The sequence below is a fragment of the Hippocampus bargibanti genome, linkage group LG05 (genome assembly GCF_051943395.1).
Source record: "Hippocampus bargibanti isolate YZ-2025 linkage group LG05, ASM5194339v1, whole genome shotgun sequence".
Lineage (NCBI taxonomy): Eukaryota > Metazoa > Chordata > Actinopteri > Syngnathiformes > Syngnathidae > Hippocampus > Hippocampus bargibanti.
In genome coordinates this window covers 18,547,138-18,569,829 of record NC_142738.1, presented here as the reverse complement: position 1 = coordinate 18,569,829, position 22,692 = coordinate 18,547,138, and the positions used below count along the sequence as shown (strand labels likewise).

Genomic DNA, 22,692 nt, shown 5'->3' with positions numbered 1-22,692 from the left:
GGCGTTTTATGAAACTGCGATTTTTCCATGCGGACCGGGACTACTGTAGCGACGACCGGCGAATTATTCTGAAAAGCTGGCGAAAAGGCTGCCATGCTAACGGAGAGAAACTCCCGGCGATTGTGATTTTTTTAAAAGAAAGACTTTGCCTAAAGAGACATTTCCAGCAGGCGTCATTCTTAAGGCAAACAAAAAGGGCTGGATGTTACGCCACAGTTTGCCAATGGATTGTGGATGCTTGGGCTAACGTGTCTGCTAGCACGGTGGTTTGAGCTTTCGGAAAAGTCGGTACCGGTAATGTGCTCCTTTTTACCATGCCGACGCATATTGAGTGATGATTACAAAATGTTATTCCTTTGTAATTAATAAATAAAGCACTACCAAACTCAGTTTTGCTCCTGATCTGTTTTTTTTAAATACGCATACTTGTATGCCTGTGTGTTGTTGTGAGGCGGACGTATGTATAGCAGTAGAGGATATGTACCGGTATATAAAACTTGCGTCCTTTCATCCGGTGCGCCCAATGTGTGTGTTAAATACAGAAATGGCACACATAAATGAGACTGCGCCTTTTCACACGGTGCGCCCTTTGGTCGTGAAAATACGGTAACTGTAGAGATCTACAGCTGAAGTGGGAGGTGTGTACATAGGAAAGCAATCAGTCGTACACTGCACACATCTGGCCTTTATGGAAGAGTGGCAAGAAGAAAGCCATTTCTCAAAGATATCCATCAAAACTCTCATTTAAAGTTTGCCACACTCCACCCGGGAGACACACCAAACATGTGGAAGACGCTCTGGTCAGATGAAACCAAAATTGAAGTTTTTGGCCACAATACAAAACGATATGTTTGGCGTAAAAGCAACACAGCTCATTACCCTGAACACACCATCCCCCACTGTCCAACATGGAGACCTGGAAAACCTGTTGGTATCTGCACAAGACCTGAGACTGGGATGGAGATTTATCTTCCAACAGGAAAATGGTCCAAAACATAAAGCCAAATCTACACTGGAATGGTTCAAAAATAAAGGTATCCAGGTGTTAGAATGGCCAAGTCAAAGTCCAGACCTGAATCCAATTGAGAATCTGAAGACTGCTGTTCACAAACACTCTCCAACCAACCTCACGGAGCTCGAGCTGTTTTGAAAGGAAGAATGGGCAAGAATGTCAGTCTCTCGATGTGCAAAACTGATAGAAACATACCCCAAGCGAAATGCAGCTCTAATTGGAGCAAAGGGTGGCACTACAAGGTATTAAAGCAAGGGGGCCGAATAATGTTGTACGCCCCACTTTTCCGTTTTTTATTTGTTAAAAAAGTTTACATTATCCAATAACAAAAGTGTTGGAGTACTGTAAACGTGGACAAAGTTGTGTCGATTTGCAGTGATTTTAAAAAAGAGTGTCAGGATCAGAACAATAGTCTAGATGCCTCCTTTTGTGTGTGTAATTGTTGGTCATGCCATGTCGCCATTGTGTAAAAATAATGACCTGAAATCATGTTTGAAACATTTGAACGTTTGCCATAGCAATTTTCAAGAACCATTGTATATGATAGCATAATTGTTGATGTGTTTTTCTGAAAATAGATGTCCTTTTGGATTTGACAGTATGTGCTTAATTATAACTTGTACATGCAGATCTCAAAGGCAGCTGGATTTATTCCTGGTCCACATACCATTCACTTCTTTAAATCGAATTCTCTGAAAGGAAGAGGTCTTCTGTAACAATTTTACTCATATCAACCTGTACATATTTTCGCTTATCCTTATGTGGTTTATTATTTGAATTATTGTGATTGTCTAAAACTGTGACAGACAAATCTATTCAGGTAAATTGTTGCATAGTTGAATGTTGGATTCAACTAGGGAATGGCACATTTCAATGACTAACTTATGAAAATGGAAGTTGCATGTACTCTGTTATTTTGCTTGGCTCTTCTCTCATTTGAGGTATTCTTCCTATGGGTGTCTCTGAACAGCGACTTTGTTGGACAAAGAATGTGTAGCTTGCTGGGAAAAGGTTTGAAATGCAGAGAAAAGTTCTTCCGGTCTCTGGCTTGTAGTTGAAAGTCAGTTAGCCTACACCAGCTGAGCATTAAAGGGTAGAAGAGCAAGGCCTGATGATTTGTGCTTAGTTGTCAGCTGTTTCAGGATTTGCGTCACACTGCAATTTGTTGCGCGTGTAGACTATCCTTCCGAGATGTTCCGATTGGTTCAGAGGTTATAATCGTATTCTTCTCTATGTCCTGTTCTAGTTATGTCAAACACAGGTGGTGGCCAGTGCACTATAGTACAAGATCCAATCTAAGAAATGTGCCTCATGCAAACAGACTGAAGGAGCCAAAGCTATAAACACAATTGGTCTTGGACAGACTAGCATGGGCTTTGTGTTTACTTTGTTATTGGCTTGTTATTACTTGCCAGGTCCAATCTGTCTCCTCTCATTGTAACGCCTCTGTTAGCTGTAGCTCACCATCTTTCTTTTGAGGAGGCTCATGCCGATGGCCTTGAAACCATCTGAGCTGTCATCAGAATCAGAATCAGAATCAGAATACCTTTATTCGTCCCGCAATGGGGAAATTTGCAGTCCACAGCAGCAATTGAAGAGGGATGGGGTTGGGATGGGAGTGAAAGGATAGAAAACAAGATATTCTAAGCATAACAAAATAAAAATGTCAACTGTATACTGTGCAAATGTAGATGTGCAAAAACCGTTCTATAAACAAGACTGTACATAGTGCAGAATCAAGAGATGCATTTAGATATATTGCAACAACCCATGTTCCAGTAAAGCAGAGGTCCCCTGTCAGACACCGCACTGTTGGTCAGCGACAATGGAATAAACATGGAAAGACTCCTGCTGGGCGAAATGTGCCTTTCTGTTCCCATCCCCTGACCCCCGCTGACTGCCCCTCACCCTTTCCAGCCCACTGACGCTCACACAGCTTGTGGCTGATCTACCAGTGTTCACTCAGGTCAAAGAGGTTCATCCAGAAGAGAAGAAAAGTCCAACTTGCTCCTTATTTAGCATCTTTGCCTGCTGAGAGCAGCTTAAAGTACATGTTTTGGTTTACCCTTTTGTTTCGAGTTGCCTTTCACTCTGTATATCATTCTGTAATGCCAGCATTTCATGTTTTTAGTCCTTTGCATTTGGCAGGAAAATAACTGTGAACCATCACCACATCATCTTCTCTTATAACATTGATTCCTCTCATTGTGGCATTCCCCTAGTGCCTGCCTGTATTTGTTTGAGGTCATGGATGTGGCGCTCTATAAGTGCCGTGGCCGCAATGGCAAAAGTTGTCTAGAATTTGAGGCTCAGCCTTGGTGAGTTTATGTTTATGGAAGCTTCCTGAACCACTCCCGCAGCGGTGAGAACATGCTTCATTTCTTTTGATTGTCATTAGTTTGGAGAACATCCTTGGAGAATCCATAGGAAGATCCCTTAAACAGTTTTCAGGACGATGTAAATTAAACCTGTCACGCCAGTCAAGTTGTCAAGCAGTGAAGTAATTTGACTTTAATTGAAACAACATAAATGTCAAGGTTCAGCACTACATTTAATGTAAATGTAATCTACCCATCCACAGTATGGACCACCCGACTTGTTTTTGCACAGGGTTGATTTGAAACACTTTTCTCTCACTCTCTGTTTCTCCCCAGTCGTGCAATCAAGACCAATCAGGACCTGCTTTCAGAAACACCCTGGACAAATATCTTCTATGATGACTTCTGGGGCACCTTGCTCACACACAGTGGGAGTCACAAGTCTTACCGCCCCCTCTGCACCCTTTCCTTCCGCCTCAATCATGCTGTCGATGGGCTGGATCCTCGGGGGTACCACCTGGTGAATGTGGCCCTCCACGGGGCGGTGACTGGCCTTTTCACGTGGCTGGCTCACCTGCTGCTTGGCGGAGGCTTATGGAGCCTTGTCGCCGGCCTGCTCTTCGCCTCCCACCCCATCCACACCGAGGCGGTGGCGGGTGTCGTGGGCCGAGCGGATGAAGGAGCTGCCTTGTTCTTCTTGCTGTCCCTGCTATGTTACATTCGCTACGGTAAGCTGCGGGGCAAAGCTGGATCTCTGCGGCTTGTGGCTTGGTTCCTTGGCAGTCTTGGCTGTGCTGCATGCAGCATGCTGTGGAAGGAGCTGGGAGTGACCGTGCTGGCCTTATCGGCGCTCTATGACATCTGCGTCTTACACAGGCTCAAACTGCGACAGATTGTCATGCTTCTGTATAAGGTAAACGTGTTCTCTGGTTTACTCACAATGTCTGATTTCACATACATGTACATCTGTATCGATTATATGAAACAGAATTGTAGAAAAAATAAACATTCATACTCTTCATCATATTGTTTTCTCTTAAGGTACAGAAAAACCGTCAAATATAATTAGCTTTTGTCCTAGCTCATTATACGATAATATAACAATCGAGAATTTTTGTTTTACCCAAAGCAGTTTCCTAACTAAGTTTGGATTGGATTGGATTTGCCTTTATTAGTCTCACAGTGGAGAAATTTACATTTCACAGCAGCAAAGTTTCAGCATGAAAGTAATTTGTGGCAATGGACTGATCAATTACTATTTTTTTGCTTTGTGGTTTAGAATTTTTTACTGTAGTATTTCTTGAAAAGTGACTCTTTTCTTGTGAAACTTCCTTGCCCACATTCCCTGATAACTGAAACTGCACTGGGCTGAGATGACTAAATTGTAGCATTAAGTAAGTGATTTATGTGGGTCGTGATTCACGTGTAATCCTTTAAGCTTGTTTGTGCATTTTATCATATTATATGTGGTGTTGTTTTAACATGGACTGATAATATAATTCAATACAAAAATGCAGTGTTTCCCAAAGATGATGAGGTAGTGAAAAAGACATTATATTATGAATCACCTGATCATCATGTCATTATTATCACTGCAGCACCTGTCAAGAATACTTACTGTTGTATGTCTGGTCTTTAGGCCAGCCATGCTTTGCTGTGCATCATAACAAAATGCAGTGAGACGTGTTCAGAAAATGGCACATAGGTGTTCTTGAGGAACCAGCAAACAGTCAATGTGCAAATCTGGCATCCACAAGCAAATAATACAAAATGTAATGCACCAAGCAGATATTATCATTGAGGAAATATTTTAGCTGGAAAGCAATCACCATTATTTGTTTCAAGGATTTACCAGAGTGTGGAAATATAAAGATGCTCCCAGCTGGTGACTCATGATTGAAATGCTTTCCGACTTTGTCCTCAGGAGGGTGTTTGACTTTTTATCACACAAACGTGTTTTTTTTTGTCGTTTGGTTTTTATTATTTTTAGTTCACTGGCACTCAAATGTTTTTTCAACCTTGCTTGAAAGAAAAATGTACGCAATACACATGCTTAAGGTCATATATTTTTTCTTTGCCATTGTGATACAATCATTTGAAAACGTCCCCCGAGACAAATTGAGCTCCTAAATCTCACCTCACTGTCTCACTGCACTAATATTGACTTGAGTTAAACTGAAAGCTTGTTTCGCAGTTGGGAGCATTTCCACTTAAAACACTACCACGAGAGCTTGTGAGGCAGCGTGTCACGATGACTGTTTTCACCATGGCTCTGCGCGTCATTGTGTCTAAAAATGATTTCGTGCCAACTCAATGGCAACTTGATCAAAAGTGAAATGGGGTGTGTAATATTATTACAGAGGAAAAGTGAGGTAACAGTTCAACTTTACAATGAAATAAGGAACTGTGTAGCTGTCAAATACTTGAGGAAACAACTGCTTCTCGTTGTGTATAGCAAGGACTGTAAATTGTGAGCAATGTCTTAAAATTTTGCTTGACGTTTGTCATGATTAAAATATGTTATTTCACTTCATCAGCAGGTAATATAAAAACAAGTCTAAACTAAACAAAGGACTGTCATCATCGTTAGTGATTTTCTTAACTGCCTGTCTGTCTACTTTCATGTGAGTCAGTAACTTCTCAAATCAAATGTGTCCATAAGAAAGTGCATTCTAACATTTATGACCTGTTCTAAGATTCAATACAGTCCATTTTTTGTCCTCCTGAGTAGGTTGAACATTTTTTTTTTTCTTGTCAGACTGCAACGTCTGGATGGATGCGTGACTGACAGACCACAGTGATTTCGAGCTGTCTTTTATTACAATGCTCCTCACTCAGCTTAAAGGACAACCGACGTCACTTTTTTGTTTTATAGCATCTAAAATACCCAAAACACGCAGTATGATATTTTTATTCAAATGCAAAACACCAATAAAATGACTTAAAGTGTCCAAAATCTGCAAAAAAATTGAGCTGCGAATTGGGCATTTTCAGAAAGTCCCGCCCCCAGTTTGTGACGTCACGCCGAGACGTCTTGCATTGCTTGAGAATCAAAACAATGGCTTCAGATTGGGAGAATATGCTTTCTTGTTACACCTCCAGTTATGAATTTGATTCAAATAGTTCTGAAGAGGAAAGCATACATGTTTGCAATCGATTAAATAATTTATTCCAATTCCGACAATTTAAGGCAACATTGGGGAGAAACGATCACCAGGAGGCACAAAATGGCGACCTCCTGTGGCCACCTCCGTTTCCACAGGCCGATAAATTCCTTATATGGAGCTTGGACACCCTCTTCTGGCGGCTTTTGGGTGCAACACAAGGTTTTCCGACCAAACAATACAGCAAAATACATTGACGTGATGGAAGGACTGCTACAATGTGTTTTTTTTTTCGGTCAGGGGGCGTTCCTTTAGTGACGTCACGTACGGACTCGTCGCCAACTCAAAAACAAGACGTCCTGAATATTCAGCGCGAGTCTTAAAACGTAAAATATAGCTATATGCGGTGGAATCTTTTTTTAAATACGCTCAGTAGAAGTCATTTGAAGCCATTTTACAAGTTATGGACACAACTTGTCCGGAGACGTCGGTTGTCCTTTAAGTAGTCAGATATTTAACTCTGGGAATAGGATACATTTTCTGATTGAATTACATTTGTGGTTGATATCAGCTGCAAATATTTTCATTGGACCGTTCCAGCTTTCACAATTTAAATATTTCGGATCATCATTTGATGTTCACATGAAAACCACCTGCTGCTGTGATTGGATAAAGAAAAACTATGTAACAGTCAACAATTTTTCCACAGGCTTGTCTTTTTTTTTAAATATTAGCTGGTCTGGCAGATAGACATTGTTCTGTGTGCTCCTCGATAATAAGCAATTGTCGAACAAAAGGAGATTTATGAATGAGTTTTAGAATAACTAAGGCAGCAGCAGCTTTTTCTTCTACAGGAGCAACCGCTGATTCAGTTATTCAAGGTTGCTGCTGTTTCTCATCCCACGGCAACAGCCAATAAAAAGTCACATTCCCGTTATATTTCACTGGCTATTTGGAAAGGCAAACACCCTGTCAATGTGATTGTCCAAAGTATTTCCACAGAAATGAACGCATTCCTTCATAATGAAGCAATGCTTCCTCGATCGATTGTAATCGATATTGCCTGCCTCCGGTAACTCCCCAGGGCTGACTGAAGAAAACGTGATGATCAGAAAACAAGTAGGCTAGAAGTTTATTTTAAATTGATTTCAATCGTAGTCCAAAATAAATGGTCATTGGGAATTTGTGGTTTAAAGTGATTTTGTTTATTGTTTTGCTTTAACTGCAGCGTTGATCAGACACATCCATACATTGCCATTAGTTGCCCATCCCAAACGTAAAGTAAAACCCACTCCCTGACAGTCCGATAATGTGCAACTTAATTGTTATTAATTGCCTCTAATTAGCGCTTGTGTTTTACCGCAATGAGTCGTGCTATTGCCTGCGTCAGCCTTCAGCTTTTCTCGGTTTCTCTGCTCAACATGTGGCATTAAATCGAGCTCACGTGCATGTTTGCTTGATCAAAGCTGAGCCATGTGATTAGTGGCTTGCAAGCTAACACTTAATAGCATCTGTACGTGCCCTAGTTTGTCCACAATTTATGGGGAAAAACAGGCATTCACTATTTGCTGTCAACCAAAATGTGTTCCAAAGCAATGGTCTATATATTTGAAATAAGTTTTATTTGATGATGGCAGAATGCAATTTCGCCTAAACATACAGTTAGATTGCAGGTATATAATCCTGAAGAAACATCTCTTCTAATCTTGTATTTCTTGTAGTAAGTCGTCTGTGTAAGCCCTCAGTCCTACAGGAGTGGTCCATCGATGATAAGGTTTCTTTAGCCGTCATCTGTACTTTTTTGCACAAAAAGTTTGTATGCCAAGATTAACCTCGTAAGCATGAAAACAGAAAGGCCATAGAACTACCCCCAATTCTGTGCTGTGACGTTGATGCGCAAACCAAAGGGCCAGTCTTATAAGGAACAGGTTATGGCCCGTGCTGTGTGCAAATTAAAGAATATGTCACAAAAAACTGTTTTTTTTTTTATTTTTCATACATGTGACATGTCCACAAACTATGAAATCGCCACACATTGTTTTAGATGAGGTAAAAGGTAAGACAGCCCACAAAAGCATTCAATTCTTACCTGAGGCTCTACAGATGCTCTTTTATGTTCTGGTGGCTTCAACCAGTGTGATAGATTGGGCTCAGCAAGTGATCTCTGCCCTCACCCACCTGCTTACTACATGGAGAAAAACTCCGCTGCTTCCATTGCTGAGAGCATAATGTAAACTCATAAATTGGAAAAAAAACAAATAGTGGACTTTGCCTGCGCCGAATATATATAGAAGTTAGTCTATTTCCAATGAGTTCATCCTGGATAATTTCCACTGGCACTGGATAGAAGGGCTCTTTGGACCTTTGGATGTCATGGCTCTGAAGTGAGTACGACCACAGCAGTGGAAAGTGGCTTGAGCTTGCCAATGCGCTCGACGATGCCACTTGGAAGGTCATAATCGAAGACAAAAGAAAGACATATCAAAGAAAAAGAATGTGAGTTCTGGAATAATTCACATTTTTGCAGCTGTGGTCTTTTTCAAGCCAACCTGTCTGAGAATCGAGCATACTGGGTTATGTGAGTTCTCACATCACAGAATGACACAATGGAACATCCCTCATCACCTATGTCCCATCTCACCAACCCACTGTTTGTCTTATTTTTGTTTTTCCATTATATCTTCAACGGTAGATTGTTGACTCCCGGTCCAACAAAGTATTTGAAGCACTTCCAATTGTTAACTCCCATTGATATAGACTTTGATGAGAAATGTTTCTGAACTTCTATCCATTAACTTTGAATCGAGGCATGTGTTCTTTTTTTCTTGAATGCAACGTGATTCTTCACTTCCAAATTGTTTTAATGTGGATTCTCCCTATTGATGACTCGCTATGTGTGTCAATTTGCAGATTACAATCAACTGGATGGCTGAGAATCTCTTTTTAGATGACAGACCTGAAATGTCTTCACATTCACTGTGAATGCCGCTTCCCTGCAGTGGTTGTATCTGCACTGTTGCCTCTCGCAGCAAAGTAGACGGGAGGATAAAGGGAATGAAATATCAACAAATTATGCTCCGAACATTCCTGAAGGCCTTTTTCACACTGCAATTAGCAAGAAACAGCATTCTGTTAAAGAGCTGTGACATCAGCCAATAACCCCCAATAGGAAGGTACCTGGCAGACTAAGACTGTATGTGTCTTTTGTGTTGTTTCACATTTGTTATAGAGTTTTTTGTTGTTGTTTTGACTTCAAGATGGCGCCATGAGACCCGCTGCTTTTACAGAAGGTTCTGTATTTTCTTTTTCTACTTCTTCCTTTTCTTTCCTCCTACTTTCATCACTTTGCTGCTATGAATTATTTCACTGCGAAACTAATAAAGGCAAATCCCATCTAAACCATTTCAATGAAAGCATAGCTCCATAAAATGTTCTTTTATTTTGGGTTGTAGCCCTAATGGTGCTCGCAATGAGGAGTAGTCATTATGTCGATATGTGTGAATGAACAAAATTAATTCCAGAAATGATCAAGTTTGATTGAATCTTGAATGAACTTATCTGCATCTTTTTTCCTTTCATCACCTCAAACACATTCAAATGTCCACAGACATCAGTACAATCAGTACAATCAGTACAGATCCTATATTGCAAAAAAAAAGACAAATCTGATCTGCCCTCATGATCTGCACCTCATGATCTGCAGACGAGATTTTCATATGTTGAATAAATTGCCTCCCTCCTTGAAAATAAAAAAACAACAAATTTCAGGAGGAGGAAACAAGATGAGCATAATAACTGCATGGTGCAATTGTGTGCCTACCTGAGTATTATTGTGCATTCAGTCGTGAATAATGTGAGAGGACTGTGAATGATGTCATGGTGATATTCGGTGCCATGAATCAAGGCAGTGGCTTCGTAAGAGCATTTCCACCTTACCCCTTCTGATGACCGCAGGACTCATAACTACAAACTCCCTCACAACCACCCGGATTGTAAATCACTGTAGCCGGTTTTATTGACATTTACGAGTCAAAATTCTAATAGCCTCTGCCTTAAATGTGATTAAATTTGAGCAATGAAAGAATGAATGCAGCTTTTCCAGCAGTCCTTTCCTCCGATTGCTTTTAGTTGCTTGGTTCCACTTTTTGTCTGTAAACATGAATACGAATGTGTGGACACTGGACAGGATCGCTGGCCTTCTCCCAGTGCTCGTGTCTTTATGAGGCACATTGGACTGATTATCGCTGTGGTAAGACAAAACCGCCATGAGCTTGTCCACACAAAAGTAGTGGAAAGAATCCTCCTGCACAACGAGGAGTGAATTTGGTCAGGGAATGATTTTTTTGTGCATAAGGCTTTTTAATTCCTCTAAGCCTACTTGTTTGTTTTGGACTTCAAGATGGCGCCGCGAGAGTGGCTGCATCTACAGCAGCTCCTGTATTTTGTTTTTGCTGCTGTGAAATGTACATTTCTCATCTGTTAGACAAGCTAAATGTTGGAAGCATCCATTGACGAAAAGAGATTGTCTCACATCTCCTGTCCCACATAAATCCGCTTCAATTCCAAGCCGCGACAGAAGAAGCGGCATGTCATTGGCAAGCTGCCTGACGCAATTACCGTATTTTCCGGTATATAAGGCGCACCCCCAATGAAATGTTCAAACTTTTTCCATATCTGAGGCGCAGCGGACTATAAGGCACACGTCAATGAATGAAAAAAGTATTCCAAATGTGATGTAATGTAGGGAAAGAGATGCCCATTTCATGGTAAGATCAGAGCATTGTCATCAAATGGTGAGTATAGTTTTTGGTTTTTTGAATGTTGCTGTGCCGATGACCATTTTGTGTTTGGGAGCCTTTTACTGAGCGAGTTGCGTGTTCTGTAGCCACAAAGGGACACAAGTCTTCTTGTGCCGGTCCCAAGCCCGGATAAATACAGAGGGTTGTGTCAGGAAGGGCATCCGACGTAAAAGCTTGGCCAAAACAAACATGCGGATCAAACCTCTTAAGATGGAGGACACTGATTTGCTGTGGCGACCCCTTGAAGGGAAAAGCCGAAAGGAAAAGAAGAATCTAATCTACAAAGATGGCGTACATGTGTGTGTGTGCATGCGTGCGTGTGTGCGTGTGTGCATGCGTGCGTGCTTGTGTGAATTTAATCATTAATCTTATGAAAATAAATAAATGTGACTGGTGACTGATCACTGCGATGTAATGATCTGATATAATATTAATAATCAAATTTGGTACTTTTTAATGCTCTGCTTCATGTATGAATTCATTCGCATACCAACAGTGTGTGAGAAGCCCATGCAACCATAATAATAATACATGATTTCAAAGCGCCTTTCAAAACTCTCAAGGACACTTTAAAGTCACGGGATAGGAACTTTTTTTTTAAAGCTTAGACATATTTTTTTGTAAATATATAGAACTTTAAAATGTTAAATATATCTTAAAACAACAAAATAATGAAAGTCACTTAATTAGTTTTGGAATGAAATGCTGTTCAGTACATCAAATCTGTTCTCTGCGGCTGTGGCTTACGAATTCAGTTGCAATGAAGTTGGGCCAAATATTTTGTCTTTGTAGCGTATTCAATTAAATATCGGCCGAACCTGATTTGCAAACCACCGTACTCTGTTTTTATTTGTTTCACACAATGTCCCAACGTCATTGGAACTGTGTTTGTTATGAAATCTGGTGCCGTTTTATGAAATCAACACCAATTTGTAAAGATATGTACTCTATATTCTTTACTTTGGGATCAAAAACATCCCAGTTTACAATTCATTTGAACACAATCTCAGACTGTTACTCAAAAACCGACAGTCACAAGGAATTTAGCCAGTAAAAAAAGAAAAGCAACAGCCATCTTTCTACATCTTTCAATGCTTCAAGATTAAATGTATATTTAGTAAAAGCAAAGGTAAAAGCCTGTATCTTTTAAATGTATGCAGCACAATATTAAATTGGCTCACATAAAACGATAATGTTAATTGCTTGTGTTTTACTGTTCAATCAAGACATACAGTATAGGACGATATAATAGAGTGCAAAACCACATTAGGCAGAGGCAGGGTGATCATCTAGAATTTGGGGGGGATTACTGTGTGTGATTTTTTTTTTTTTTTTTTTTTTTTTTCCCCCCAAAATGGCCAGTGTATTTCCAGGCCATTCCTGGCCAGTCAGGGCTGCCAGCCACAGTCATTCAGCATTAAATTTCAGGGCATAATTCCCCACCAACACTCGCCAACAACCCTCCAACTCACATTTTTTTTTTTTTTTTTTTTGCAAGATGGCCGCACGTCCGTGCCCCTCTCCATTCTGTTGATGTTTCAAGTGGCCTGAAACAAATTTTGTATTCATGCATGTGAAAAACAGAAAATGTTTTTTTTATATATTTCAATTTAAGTGCCAATGGCTTCCACTTAATATTTTGTGGAATAAATGTAAAATATGTCGAATCACTTTAGATTAAATGACAAGAGAATTTCCAGCATGGGCAGCCGCATCAGAGACAAATTCTGACAGGAATTACAAATGCATGCATACAAAAACTGCAGTGACAAAATGTCAATAAAACCACATAAATCTTGATCAAATTATTAAGCAATCACCACTCACCATGAACAGTGCTCGATTCATCACACATAATATTTTCCCTTCGTACAATTGCTACTTAAAGAGAACATATCGGGTTTCTCCTCCATGGCCCCACACAGAAGGGAGCCGCCCCTGCTAAAGAGGATCAAAACCAAGATGAGACATAACAAATCATGGTGCCAGCACATCTGGGAGCTCTTCTCCAATCCCCACAGATTGCATGCTGCTCTCTAGCCAAACCGGTGAAGAAGTAAGTTATCATGTCTTGGTGTGTGGCCAAGAGGTGGCGTGGAGACGTCTTACCACAATTTGAAACATTTTGGATCTCTGGTTTGATCTTCTAGACTAATTTTGTGTCGCCGGGCTGTATTTAATTATTTATATTTGCCCTTTGTGGCCACCTTTGGTTTACCATCTCAACCTGACAACTACAAATTAAGGCATTTCACTGTGCTCTTGGCATTATTTTTGTGATCCATTTCATTTTGTGATGAATCTCATGTGTGTCTCAATCTCTGACAAATGTCAAGTTGATGCTGAAAACAGTGGTCAACTATCACATGATGCATCGTAATTTTATCTATGTAGGATGTGAACTCCCCCCAACCCCTCTTCTCCTATAATCTGTCTGCCTGGCCTTGTCGTGCCGCTTCGTGCGTGTTTTGCGGAGCTTACATGTGTTCTAAAACCCGCAGTCCAACTGGCTTCATCTCCCGAAAGCTTAGCAATGTAATGATGCGGAACCGTGCACGGAAAGAACTGAATGTCGGTTGGAACACAACAACGCGGCCCTTTCGGAAGCAGAAACATAAACAATGTACTTTTATTGTCCTCTCAAGGCTCAGTGTTGATGCATTTTGTTTGCTTTTGGTTCGATAAAGTACTCAATTTATCATGGACGCCAGTCAGAGTGAAGCAGTAAAGATAAAACACTTCTCAGAAACACTCCCCTACATCAGTGTTTTATCACAGCTGATTTGCAGCTTGGTTACGTCTCCTTGGCGCCCAGCGGACAAATAAATATGGGAACAGAGAGAACCGTCCACTTATTGTTAAAAAAATTAACTGCAGTTTGAACTCATTTACATATTAAAAGGTTACAAGTGCTCAGAATAGCTTTTTTTTAATTTCTGTGTGATGTCACTGTTCTTTTGTTAAATAATTATGACTCAGCTGCCTTTTAAAATCATGATACTATTTCATATTAAGTGGCTTTTTTTGTAATGTGAATCTGTAGCTCCAATAAATGCCAGAGTTGACCAGATTTTCATAACCGTTTTCACTGTCGGAAAACTGGCTATTTTCACATTACACGCGACCGAGATTCATAACATTTCAAATGCATCTTTTGAAGTTTCTTTAAAAAATAGGTCCAATTTAAAATGCACTTCATTGTGCATGTGCTTGCGTAAGCAAACCAGTTGAGGACATGCATATGGTGTGGTTCTGCTTTTTGCCGTGTCTGGAAAATAAAATGGTGTATCCCCGAACTGGAATTAAAATGATACATTTGACGAAAGCAAAACCAACTACATTCATGTAAATCATTTAACAACAACATGTCAAAGTCAAGGCCCGTGGGGCAAATCTGGCCCTCCACAACATTTTATTCGGCCCGTGAAAGCAAATAAAACTTGTGAAATTCCATTATGATCTAAAGTCTAAACCAAAATGTGTAATTGTTTCATGTAAATCACAATAACATTCTTTTTTTTCAAATTTGAAAACTAGTTATTCATTATTTGTTGTGCGCTCTTTTCGTAATATATGGAGGGGATGAAACATTGTAATGGCTTCCCCAAATTCATAATGGCGCCCAAGGGGAAACCGTAACCACAATGTGGCCCACGGTGAGAAAAAAGAGTTTGACACCCTTGTATTACAACAGAGTGAGTTGCCTCGTGCATGCAATATCCTGTCGACGAAGTAAAGAAAACTGATTATATCGGCGCTAGGCAAAACTGATTAAAAAACCAAAATGATCCAACAGGCACATTGTCTACCTCTGTTATAATGCAGTACCATTATACCTATTCACCTAAATATTTCCATTACCAAAAAATGATGAAAAACTGGGACACCACATTCATTTGAAGACTTTTAACATGATAAAAATGGACAGTGTCATGAATGAATGGCTTTGTCTTCATGTACAATAGTGTCTGAGTACTTCACATATTACCATTATTATTCTATTGCAGCCTCTGTTATTGTAGGATGTAGGTCTGAATTTCAAAGTGTTTTCAAAATTCATGAGGTGCCTGCCCTGATTAAATGTTATGGCAAAATAAATGTTCTATGATTGTAGCCCGAGGAGAATAAAAGCCGGGTTATCTGGCTCCATCTCAAATGACACATGGTTGCAATGTGATTAGTCAATCATGTAGATGTTTGCAGAAGTGCAGTTGAAATTAGGGCAACAAAGGCAAGTGGGAATAATTGAAAATAGCTCATTCCTGTGTTGCTTTAATCATTATGGTTCATAAAAATCTGACCAGCGCTATGAGTTGTTATGATTTTACAAGATTCTAATCAGTACTTCAGCGTCTTAGGTTTGTACTTCCCACATTGTTTCGTTTCATTTAATGCATATAGTTGGCCTTTTGTGCTATAATATGTTTCATTCTATCCAATGGTATTATTATTTTCATATCAAATACAAAATGTTTCACCCTAATTCAATGTCTTTTGTGGTTTCCTCATCATGACTGTGTTTTTACACTTCATATGCTCTTGACGTCAATTGTCCTTATGTACCATAATCCAAACCTTTGCCTTTCGCTATCTATACATACACTACATACATGCATACGTGCATACCTACCTACCTACCTTGGGCAGTGGGCAGTGGCAGGTCTGTTTGATCTGTGATCTGTGATGGGGTTAGGCGTCCCAGCCATCACGAGTCTCCCTGTCTAAGTGAGCATGCCACATTACAGACAGTAGGTTATTGTGGGGCTTGTATACCTACGCATGTAAAGCCTGGACCCAGGAGATTGCGTGGAGGAAACCACTAGACTAGTTCAACTGGCATGAAGGTGGGCCCAGCTAAGCGTTGTGGAGCGCAAGTAGAGCACAGTGAGACACGTAGAACACTGTGGTCATCCACTGCATCCCGACCCATCCCCAGCCGTCTTGATTCTGTCTTGCCACTGGATTCAGATGGGCCGGGACGAGAGAGTGAGGCAGCCACATTGCGCAACTCTCCTTCACTTTAATCAAACTTACGCGCAAGTCATCTTCACCACCCAGTGAAGATGGTCATCTCTTGTCAAAGAGGACGAACACCACCTACCTACATACGTACATACATACATACGAACATACCTTCATACGTACATACCTACTTACGTAGGTACCTACGTACGTACATACATTTTGATTTATATAGCGATGAGACATGTCGCCATATTGGCGTTCAGTCAATCGACTTTCGTGCATACCTACCTACATACATACGTACGTCCGTGCGTGCGTGCGTACGTACGTACGTACGTACATATTGATTTATATAGCGATGTTGCCATATTGGCGCTCAGTCAATCGACTTTCACAATCAACTGACTTAAGAGTTTCCTGATGGGTTCATGTACGTTTAAAAGCTTTGTTCACAACCAGTGTCAGCCTGGTCCTCTGTGCTGTTTGACCCTCTGACCACTCCCACCATGTGGTCCAACAGTTATGCTCTTGACTGAAGGTAAACTATGCTTCAACCACTTTATAAGGTTGTCTCCCATGCTGTGACTACAACCACTGTGCAATTTATCTTAATTTTGCAATAACTGAGCTAAAAAAAATACTAAAGGGTTTGTATACCACTCACCAGTTTAATAATCTCTAACTGCTGTATCCTCCACGGAGATTTTTGGGTGCACAGAATGGTTTTTTACCCTCCTGATGCAACATAAATTTGGTAAGTACTCACACGGCAATAAAAACAAGTGAATGGCAGATACTGTACATAATGGTGATCAATAACTTCATATGACTTGATTTGAAGTCATTTGAAGAGCCAGGAATGTACTCATAAACCACTTTCATCGAAAAAACCCACCAGAAAAGTCAGGATGTATATCTTTTTTTCCGAGTCATTGTTCTTCATAAACCGAAATGGAATGTTGTGGAAAAGTTCTCTATGTTCATATTCAATTTACTCGGGTTGTAACCATTGTAATACATTGTGGTTGTGAAGCAGTGTTGGTCAGGCTCCAGACTATTCTACATGAAATTATCTTGACTACTTTGAAGCTAACCACTAGAGAAATGTAGCAAGTTATATTACAATGCAAAAGATACACAAATAATACACCCCAGATCGCATTCTTTGCACCCAAGTCAGAGTCAGTCATTTTTAAGTACCTGCTGATAGTCATTATACAACACCATACAACAAATAATAACTATGAACTATGACTATTACTTTACTGTTTCTTTTGTAATTTCCTTCTCCCTACATCTTTCTGTCTAAATTTTCTGACACACACAGTTTTCTTCTTCGCCTCCAATATCACTGCCAAAAACGTGTTGCTTGCTCATGAAACGTTAGCTGTTAATTTTGGCTTACATGACGATCGGCGTGTTAACTGTGGCAAATATCTGAATTTGTCCTGAAGTTTATGTTGGAGGTTTTAGATATTGACCAGATCATCCTTTTGTGTTTGTCCGGAAAATATCGGAACATATAACGTAAAGTCTTCTGTTACTGTGAGGTCTCCATGTGACATTCTAATGTTTCAGTATGGTCATGGAGATTCTCAATATGTGTAGATCCATATCGTATCTCTTGTACTCCCTTGTCCGCTATTGTCTCATCTTTTGACATCGTCTTGGGTGGGAGTCAGCCACAGGATGGGTAAATGACGGCAAACGTAAGCAATGCATTTTACGACTTCCTGGGCAAATCCACCTTGTGTGGACTTCACTGCGTCGCGTTCTCATAAAAGTAGCTTTACAACTAGGAAACTATTTCAATGGTGAAAAAAGAGACACTACTTACAAAGGTGCGAATCCCCAAGACCGTTGTTTTGATACGTCTTATGTATTGGACCCCATTGACATGCGGGGTTTATCTAATAATGTGGCTCATGAGTTTGCATGTTAACTATAACAGGAACCAACCATTCACTCAGATCCGGGTCTCGGCTACCTCTTGTTGTAAACCCTGATGATCCAGATGCCGCTAATTTGTAACACCCAGTGTGGATACGAAACCTTTGTGCTCTTCTTATCTTGGCTTGACTGCAACCCATGAGTTTTTTACACCGAAATGACTTTACTTTTTTGATGTTACAAGCTACAACATATAGGAGAAAAATATAGGATTTACTGAGGCCTTGTGGTTCTCGGACCGCAAGGTAAAATGGGTACTTGATCCAACGTGAGGGTGCAGAGTCATTCATCAAATACTAGTGGGATTTATGTCAGTCGAGTGGTCTTGGGGAATTGCGAGTTGAGTGTCTATGACAAACTAAACTCATTTTCCCCTTTACTGAAAGTATATTATTGTGACAAAGGAGCATGGTGGAAGGGATTATGAAGACAATTGACCGGAGTGATGATGAACAAGATTGGACACACATAGCTCATCATCTTGCAGTGTTCCGGCTGAAGTGTAGGCCGGTCCGATGCTGCTAGTTTCGGTAAACTGTCAGTCGTCTGATGGATAGGTATTTAAATGATGATACGACCAGCCAGTTTGTGCACCCAGCCAATGCCTCACTCCAATTTATTAAATTTGTGTGCATCGGAAGAAAATAACTTTGAGATTGATGTTACTTCTTGGTCATTTCAGTTTAATGGGTATGATTGGAAAAAAAATGAGACACAGTCTTAAGGCGCTCTTGTGAAATTAGACCGTTTTGGATTTCAAATATATTTTATTCACACACGCCTTGCAATGGCTAAAGTGTCTCAATTCTGTAAATCTGATTTTCAAAAACGCTGAGCTCAAGTTGATTATTGTCAAAAAGGAGCATTGGGGAAGTGATTACTAAGACAATTGGTCGGAATGAAAGACCAAGGATGTACTATAATATACAGTAAAGTCTCGTTATATCGATATTCTCGGGAGTTGGAAAAAATATAGATATAACCGGACTATCGATATATCCGATCCTGCGGCATGTAAATTTTCTCCTTGCGTTCATAGAAATAGTATCGTAATAAGCAGTACTATCGATGTAACCGATATGGATATAACGAGACTTTACTGTAGATTAAAGTAGGGAAAAATACTCAAATGCCTTTATCAAGAAAGAAGGCATGACCTTAATTAAAAAATATGCAATCAAAAAGGTTGACGTTTTTACCGGAGGAAAACTCACAAGGTTGTTTGTCTTGGAGCACTTGACAAAGTAATCGGGTTCATAATGTGGCGTGCAATTGAATTATTGTCTTAGGCTGTTGATATTGTCAAATGTAAATTTACAATTTTAAATTGCAGTTGGTTTTGTGTTTCAAACTCAATCTGCAAAGCAATGTAACTGTAAGACCCAAATGTATTGCATTGGATTTTATATTTTGAGTTGGCTTCAAACTCAAGCAGTGCTTCCTGAGTAGTTTTGCTCATTTTGCATATATGTATTAAATATGTATGCGTCTGGATTAGTTTCATTGGTAAAAACATCAGTTCTTCTGTCTACTGTTAAGAATTGTGTACATGCGTGGGTGCTTACATGCGTGCGTGTGTATCTTGTGTGTGTGCGCGTGCGTGAGTGTGTCTGTGTATGCATGTGTGTGTGTTTTAATCCTGTCAGCATTCGATCATAGATGTGGATTTGGCAACTAAAAATCATTTCACATCCAGCTATCGTATGCAAGTTTTGCATCATGTAAGGCCTTAACAACCACTACCTGTGCCACAAAAGTGTCATGAGAGCCTCAAGAAGAGTCTTATAAATCCCTCTGGATCCTTCCGAAGCAATGGTTGGGGTGTAATAATAACCAGCAAGCCTCTCCAGTAAAGTCTGCATAGAGTTTAACCCATGGGCCTCACCGACCACTTCAATGCACTTCCAGTATTTTTCGGAGCTCCTGTTTGAGTAGAAAAGTGGTCCAACCAGCTCTTTTTCATCTTTTCTCTGTCAGCCGATAGGATGTAAAGCCGTTTCTCATGGTGTTGGACCATTAATACACAATACAGATACTGTATGTTTCTGTTTGGGCTGTCATGCTGTCTGACTCAAATTACTGAGGGCTATATGTTATGGGTTTAGATATTGAACTGCACATGAATGAGGAATTGTTATTCCTCATTCATGTGCATTCATGTACTTTTGGTCGTGGCGTTTTTCTTCAGTCTTCCGAAAAACACAGTAGCACATCAAATCGCGTTGTAATGTAAGTAATGCACTGGATCTTTTGGATACAACCACATTGAAGAAAACCACCAGAGGTATTTTGATTGTTAGATAAATGTCTTTGTATATCAGTTTTTACTTAAATTGTAGCCTAGATAGTCAGACATTGTCCTCCCGTGCTCCCAGTTCAATTTCCTGTGATCTTCTTTTGGTTTCAGTCTCCGCATGGGCCGTGATGATGAGCAGACAGCAAAAATTATTCTATAAGATGCGCTCTTTCATTCTGTCTTGTGTTATGTGGTCTTAGATCTTTTAAGAAATCAATATGACTCCCAAAGTTGAGTTTTTCAAGGTTTGATCCTAGGTAATTTGAGACTGGGCTGTAACGTGCATCTGTGCTGGATTTGGGAAGGTTTTAAAATGTAGAGCGTCACACACATAATCACAGTGCACATTTTCTCAAGCTGTTTTCTTTCTTTCTTTCTTTCTTTTTCTTTTGTATTCCTTCAAAAAAGTCTCACAACTTGAAGCCTGAGATTCCAAAAGGATGAGCAGCATCTCAAAATGCGGTTTCATCAGCAAGAATGTACAGTACAAGCTTATGTCAAAATTCATAACTATTACTTTAATGAATTGAGTGCATGCATTTATTTAAGGCAGTGTCAGGAAAATTATAGCTCAGAGCTGCTTTTGGTCAAGAATGAGCAAAAACCAAACTGACTAAATTAATTTCATTTAATTCTCATATTGAATCTTGACATTGTTAATCGTCTTGTTTTCTTTCGTCAAGTGATGAAAAGTCAGAAATATCTTTGGTCAGTGTTCCTAACCACAAATCTCGAATGTGATTAGAAAGTCCAAAAACCCAAAAAGAAAGAATATAATTACAGAGAAACCATGTGTTGTGTTATATTTGGAGCATATTGTGTCTGGTGGCCGCTTTGTTTTCTATTTGTTTGAGCTATTGTGTTGTTTGTCTTTCAGAGAAATGACGTCCATCTGCTGCTTAATGTATTTCTACTGGCTGCCTGGGGTGTGATTTTGTTGACCTGTCGCCTATACTGGATGGGAAACAAGCCTCCAAACTTTTCCAACTCCGACAACCCAGCAGCTGACTCACCTTCCCTCCTCACCAGGACATTAACCTTTTTCTACCTGCCTGCGGCCAACTTTTGGCTTCTTCTCTGCCCCATCACACTCAGCTTCGATTGGTCGATGGACACCTTACCTTTGATCAGAAGCCTCGCTGATTGGAGGAATGTTCATACGTTTCTCTTCTATTTGGGATTTTTGCTGCTGGCTTGGTTCAGTGTGTCGAAACAACCAAAAACCAAGGACACGGACCGTAATGGAAAAGCTCATTTATTTTCCAATGGAAAGAATGGGACCAGCAACGGGCACAGTTATCAGAATAATGAAACAGAGCATGTGAATAACTCTTGTGTGACCACTCACATCCACAGTGTCCAGAACGGGACCAAAAAGCCACATGAGAGCAGGACCTCAGTGCCCACCACAGAAAATGTTGTGGCGTTCTCCCTCGGCCTTTTGGCAATCCCTTTCCTCCCCGCTTCAAACCTATTTTTCTATGTTGGCTTTGTGATAGCAGAAAGAGTACTTTACATCCCCAGCATGGGATTTTGTCTGCTGATCGCTCTGGGTTTGAGGTCTCTCTACGTCCGGCTGAGAAAGAGGCCCTCTCAGACCTTGTTGGTTTACTGTAGTGCGATCGTGATTTTGCTTTTTGGAGTTAAGACTGTTTTGAGGAATCGGGACTGGGAGAATGAAGAGATGCTGTACAAGTCAGGGATTTCAGTCAATCCTGCAAAAGGTAAATTTCTTTCACTGAGCTGTACATGCCAAATCGAATGCACATGAAGAATGCAACTTCTCAAATCTAAACATCTTTATCAATAAAATCCACTACAGAAAAAAAAAAACATTTAAACATCTGAACACCTTAATCTGATCAAGATTGACTCTTTAAAAATCTGCCATACTAATAAAGGCCAATCTAATCAAATCGAATCTAATCTGGTGAAGAAACTCACTATTCGAAATCAAATTACTCTTGCATTTATACGCCTTGACAAATTGGTGCTGGGATATGAAGCAGAGGTTGGCACAAAAGTCACATTTCATTACATTCCCAGGAGAAGATAAAGTGAGGGGAAGGATGGTTCCTAGACTGAAGTAGGAAAAAAATAAGATCATTGTATGCTGGTAGCTGGTAGCTGAAAATGCCTGGCTTCTTTTACTCTTTTACTTTTTTACTTTTTTTACTGTTTTTATTGATTGATTGATTGATGTGTTTGTTTATTTATTTATTTATTTATTTATTTATTTATTTATTTA

At 40.0% G+C, this 22,692-nt stretch overlaps 1 protein-coding gene across 3 annotated transcripts in view; it reads left to right on the top strand.

Annotated features, from left to right (window-relative positions):
- Positions 1 to 22,692, top strand: part of tmtc2b (transmembrane O-mannosyltransferase targeting cadherins 2b) — a 94,454-nt gene that overhangs the window by 36,393 nt on the left and 35,369 nt on the right. For all 3 annotated transcript variants that reach the window (XM_088997108.1, XM_088997111.1, XM_088997110.1), the window contains exons 2-3: positions 3,667 to 4,243; positions 21,322 to 22,168. In XM_088997108.1, the coding sequence (XP_088853234.1) occupies positions 3,667 to 4,243; positions 21,322 to 22,168 (1,424 nt within the window). The remainder of the gene's footprint in view (positions 1 to 3,666; positions 4,244 to 21,321; positions 22,169 to 22,692) is intronic.